The sequence below is a fragment of the Somniosus microcephalus genome, chromosome 2 (assembly GCF_052327205.1).
Source record: "Somniosus microcephalus isolate GS21.2 chromosome 2, FLI_Smic_1.0, whole genome shotgun sequence".
NCBI classification, from domain to species: Eukaryota; Metazoa; Chordata; class Chondrichthyes; order Squaliformes; family Somniosidae; genus Somniosus; species Somniosus microcephalus.
The window spans coordinates 389,019,644-389,025,445 of record NC_140988.1 but is presented as its reverse complement, the minus strand read 5'-3'; the positions used below and the strand labels follow the sequence as shown (position 1 = coordinate 389,025,445).

The 5,802-nt window shown below is 51.6% G+C and overlaps 1 protein-coding gene across 2 annotated transcripts in view; it reads right to left on the bottom strand.

Moving 5' to 3' along the window:
• Window positions 1-303: 303 nt before the first annotated feature.
• The window catches only part of rhobtb4 (Rho related BTB domain containing 4), a 169,750-nt gene continuing 164,251 nt past the window's right edge, over window positions 304-5,802 (bottom strand). For both annotated transcript variants that reach the window (XM_085976441.1, XM_085976440.1), the window contains one exon: window positions 304-5,496. In XM_085976441.1, coding sequence (XP_085832567.1) covers window positions 5,324-5,496 — 173 coding nt within the window. In that variant the 3' untranslated portion in view covers window positions 304-5,323. The remainder of the gene's footprint in view (window positions 5,497-5,802) is intronic.

Below are 5,802 nucleotides of genomic sequence, written 5' to 3'. Positions count from 1 at the left end.
AGAGGGGAGTCCGGGACAGGCGGCAGGGCGAGGGAGGGAGAGCCAGGGACTGGCGGCAGAGGCGAGGGAGTGAGGGATGTAGGTAAAAAATGGGATGAGGTCCTTAAAGCTGAATATAGGGAGTTAGGAGGTAAATTAAAAAATAGTACCTCAAAAGGTAGTAATCTCAGGATTGCTACCAGTGCCACGTGCTAGTCAGAGTAGAAAATAGAAGGATACTTCAATGAATACGTGGCTAGAGAATGGTGCCGGGGGAGGGATTCAAATTCCTGGGACATTGGAACCGGTTCTGGGGGAGTGGGACCAGTACAAACGGACGGTTTGCACCTGGGCAGGGCCGGGACCGATGTCCTAGGGGGAGTGTTTGCTAGTGCTCTGGGGGAGGGTTTAAACTAAAATGGCAGGGGGTTGGGAACCTGAGCAGGGAGACAAAGGAAAGGGAAACAAGGATGGAAGCAAAAGACAGGAAGGAGAAAAACAAAGGTGGCAATCAGAGAAATCAAGGGTTTAAAACAAACATGGCCACAGTAAATAATAATTCTAAAAGGTCTAAGAGCGTTAAAAAAACAAGCCTGAAGGCTTTGTGTCTAATGCAAGGAGCATTTGTAATAAGGTGGATGAATTAGCTGCGCAAATACAGGTAAATGAATATGATATGATTGGGATTACGGAAACATGGCTCCAGGGGGATCAAGGCTGGGAACTCAACATCCAGGGGTATTCAATATTCAGGAAAGATAGGCAAAAAAGGAAAAGGAGGTGGGGTAGCATTGCTGGTTAAAGAGGGGATTAACACAATTGTAAGGAAGGATATTAGCTCTGATGATGTGGAATCTGTATGGGTAGAACTGAGAAATACCAAAGGACAGAAAACATTAGTGGGAGTGGTGTATAGACCTCCAAACAGTAATGCGGAAGTTGGGGATGGCATTAAACGGGAAATTAGAGAAGCGTGCAATAAGGGCACAGCAGTCATCATGGGTGACTTTAATCTACATATAGATTGGGCTAACCAAGATTAGTAACAATACTGTGGAGGAGGAATTCCTGGAGTGTATATGGGATGGTTTCCTGGACGAATATGTCGAGGAACCAACTAGGGATCAGGCCATCTTAGACTGGGTATTATGCAATGAGAAAGGATTAATTAGCAATCTTGATGTGCGAGGTCCCTTGGGTCAGAGCGATCATGATGATAGGATTCTTCATTAAGATGGAGAGTGAAGTAGTTGACTCAGAGACTAAGTCCTGAATTAAATAAAGGGAACTATGATGGTATGAGACGCGAGTTGGGTAGGATTGATTGGGGAATGTCACTCAAAGGGTTGACGGTGGATAGGCAATGGCAAACATTCAAAGATCGCATGGATGAACTACAGAATTTGTTTATCCCAGTTTGGCATAAAAATAAATCAAAAAAGGTGACTCAACGTGGCTAACAAGGGAAATTAGGGATAGCATAAGATCCAAAGAGAGGACATATAAATTGGCCAAAAAAAGCAGCAAACCTGAGGATTGGGAGCAGTTTAGGATTCAACAAAGGAGGACAAAGGGATTAATTAAGACGGGGAAAATAGATTATGAAAGTAAGCTTGCAGGGAACATAAAAACTGACTGTAAAAGCTTTTATAGATATGTGAAGAGAAAAAGATTGGCGAAGTCAAGCGTAGGTCCCTTACAGTCAGAATCAGGGGAATTTATAATGGGGGAACAAAGAAATGGCAGACCAATTAAATACATATTTGGTTCTGTCTTCACAAAGGAGGACACAAATAACCTCCCAGAGATGTCGGGGAACATAGGGACTAATGAGAGGGAGGAACTGAAAGAAATCAGTATTTGTAGGGAAATGGTGTTGGGAAGTTGACGGAATTGAAGACCGATAAATCCCCAGGGCCTGATAATCTACATCCTAGGGTACTTAAGGAAGTGGCCCTGGAGATAGTAGATGCATTGCTGGTCATCTTCCAGAACTCTGGAACAGTACCCATGGATTGGAGGGTAGCTAATGTTACCCCACTATTCAAAAAAGGTGGTAGAGAAAAAGCGGGGAATTATAGACCGGTAAGCCTGACATTGGTAGTGAGGAAAATGCTAGAGTCCATTATAAAAGATGTAATTGCAGAGCACTTGGAAAGCAGTGACAGGATCGGACAAAGTCAACATGGATTTACAAAAGGTAAATCGTGCATGACTAATCTACTGGAATTTTTTGAGGATGTAACTGGTAAAATAGATAAGGGAGAACCAGTGGATGTGGTGTATTTGGACTTTCAGAAGGCTTTCGATAAGGTCCCGCATAAGAGATTAGCTTGCAAAATTAAGGCACATGGGATTGGGGGCAAGGTATTGACTTGGATAGAGAACTGGTTGGCAGACAGAAAGCAAAGAGTTGGAATAAACGGGTTGTTTTCCGAGTGGCAGGCAGTGACTAGTGGGGTACCACAAGGATCGGTCCTAGGACCCCAGCTGTTCACAATATACATTAATGATCTGGACGAGGGAATTGAATGTAGTATCTCCAAATTTGCAGATGACACAAAGCAGGGTGGGAGGGTAAACTGTGAGGAGGATGTCATGAAACTCCAGTATGATTTGGACAGGTTGGGTGATTGGGCAGAAACATGGCAAATGCACTATAATGTGGATAAATGTGAGGTTATCCACTTTGGTGGCAAAAACAGGAAGGCAGATTATTATTTGAATGGCAATAGATTGGGAGAAGGGGAAGTGCAATGAGACCTGGGTGTTCTTGTGCACCAGTCGCTGAAGGTAAGCATGCAGATGCAGCAGGCGGTTAAGAAGGCAAATGGTATGTTGGCCTTCGTAGCAAGAGGGTTCGAGTACAGGAACAAGGATGTCTTGCTGCAGTTGTACAGGGCCTTGGTGAGACCGCACCTTGAGTATTGCGTGCAGTTTTGGTCGCTTTATCTGAGGAAGGATGTTCTTGCCATGGAGGGAGTGCAGCGAAGATTCACCAGGCTGATACCTGGGATGGCAGGAATGACGTATGAGGAGAGATTGTGTCGATTGGGCTTGTACTCGCTGGAGTTTAGATGAGAGGGGATCTCATCAAAACCTATAAAGTTCTGTCAGGCCTGGACAGACTAGATGCAGGAAGGATGTTCCCGATGGTCGGGGAGTCCAGAACCAGGGGTCACAGTCTAAGGCTAAGGGGTAAGCCATTTAGGACTGAAATGAGGAGGAATTTCTTCACCCAGAGAGTGGTGAACCTGTGGAATTCTCTACCACAGAAGGCATATTTCTTAAGGCTAAAGGGATGAAGGGATATGGGGAGAAGGCAGGGACAGGGTACTGAATTTGGATGATCAGCCATGATCGCATTAAATGGCGGAGCGGGCTCGAGGGGCCAAATGGCCGACTCCTGCTCCTATCTTCTATGTTTCTATGAGGGAGGGAGCCCGGGACAGGCGGCGGGGTGAGGGAGGGAGCCCGGGACAGGCGGCGGGGCGAGGGAGAGAGCACCGGGACAGGCGGCGGGGCGAGGGAGGGAGCCCGGGACAGGCGGCGGGGCGAGGGAGAGAGCACCGGGACAGGCGGCGGGGTGAGGGAGGGAGCCCGGGACAGGCGGCGGGGCGAGGGAGAAAGCACCGGGACAGGCGGCGGGGCGAGGGAGGGAGCCCGGGACAGGCGGCGGGGCGAGGGAGGGAGCCCGGGACAGGCGGCGGGGCGAGGGAGGGAGCCCGGGACAGGCGGCGGGGCGAGGGAGGGAGCCCGGGACAGGCGGCGGGGCGAGGGAGAGAGCACCGGGACAGGCGGCGGGGCGAGGGAGGGAGCCCGGGACAGGCGGCGGGGCGAGGGAGAGAGCACCGGGACAGGCGGCGGGGCGAGGGAGGGAGCCCGGGACAGGCGGCGGGGCGAGGGAGGGAGCCCGGGACAGGCGGCGGGGCGAGGGAGAGAGCACCGGGACAGGCGGCGGGGCGAGGGAGGGAGCCCGGGACAGGCGGCGGGGCGAGGGAGGGAGCCCGGGACAGGCGGCGGGGCGAGGGAGAGAGCACCGGGACAGGCGGCGGGGCGAGGGAGAGAGCACCGGGACACTCCACGGGGTGTGTCTGTGTTGAGGCTGAGTGGGAATGCGAGGGGGGAATGCGAGTCATGATGCAGCTTAACAGTCGACCGGTTGGTCTCAGGCCACATGTGGTTAACAGTCGGTTGAGGTGGAGAGTGTCGGAGATTGACGAGCGGTGCGGAACATTGGCCGAATGCGTTCAGCTCGTGCACGTGGATTTGGTGCTGCCCTGGGGTCGGCACTGTGGTCCCTGACAAAGCTTTATACAAAAACTGCAGCCCTTAACTTCCAATACTCGGAAGTGAATAAAATATTTTGGTGAAGATCCGGATCTCTGACACACTCGCACACTCACAGGATCCGGATCTCTGACACACTCGCACACTCACAGGATCCGGATGTCTGACACACTCGCACACTCACAGGATCCGGATCTCTGACACACTCGCACACTCACAGGATCCGGATCTCTGACACACTCATACACTCACAGGATCCGGATCTCTGACACACTCGCACACTCACAGGATCCGGATCTCTGACACACTCGCACACTCACAGGATCCGGATCTCTGACACACTCGCACACTCACAGGATCCGGATCTCTGACACACTCATACACAGGATCCGGATCTCTGACACACTCGCACACAGGACCCAGATCTCTGACACACTCGCACACAGGATCCGGATCTCTGACACACTCGCACACACGCAGGATCCGGGTCTCTGACACACTCGCACACACGCAGGATCCGGATCTCTGACACACTTGCGCACACACACAGGATCCGGATCTCTGACACACTCATACACAGGATCCGGATCTCTGACACACTCGCACACAGGATTCAGATCTCTGACACACTCATACACAGGATCCGGGTCTCTGACACACTCGCACACTTACAGGGTCCGGATCTCTGACACACTCATACACAGGATCCGGATCTCTGACACACTCATACACAGGATCCGGATCTCTGACACACTCATACACAGGATCCGGATCTCTGACACACTCATACACAGGATCCGGATCTCTGACACACTCATACACAGGATCCGGATCTCTGACACACTCATACACAGGATCCGGATCTCTGACACACTTGTTTCTGCGACAGTCCTGCCTGTGTTTAGATCGCCCATTGCTGTCACGTGTTCTTGAAGCCCTGGAGACTGGCCACCAGTTTCGCCCACAGTCCGTGGTGTCGAGGGGGTCACTGCTCCGATGGTCATTCAGTGAACTGTTTGCGCTGGCCGGGGGTCTAGTCAGGTGTGACGATGCTCTAAGACACAGAGGAGGAGCCGGATCGCCAGAGACACCATTTTCTCTTGGTGTGCTGCTTCTGCAGGAGCTGCTCCTCGCGTTGCCGCTCTTTCTCTGCACGCAGATAGCGATCTTCTGCCTTCAGGTACCACACTGGGGGCCAGCGCCACTTCTCAAAATGGGCCTGGTTCTCTAGGGACACAACAAGCAGGCATGAGCCAAGGAGCAGCTGGAAAACACATCGACTGAAGACTCGAAAACAATCTGCTCGGCTGCTTTGCTAAATGGGAAATTGCCTTCATTCATTCAACATCCCAGCCCTCTGCCATTGCAGATATTCCACAGCATTGTCACTTCTCGAGGGTTGGAGATTGAAATGGAAACGGGAGAATCAAGAGGCTGCGTGCGGCAAAGAGCGGTCACTCACCAGGGAGCAAAGGAGACAACAGGAGACTCACACACAGAAAGAGAGAGAGAGAGAGTGAGCGAGAGCTGGAC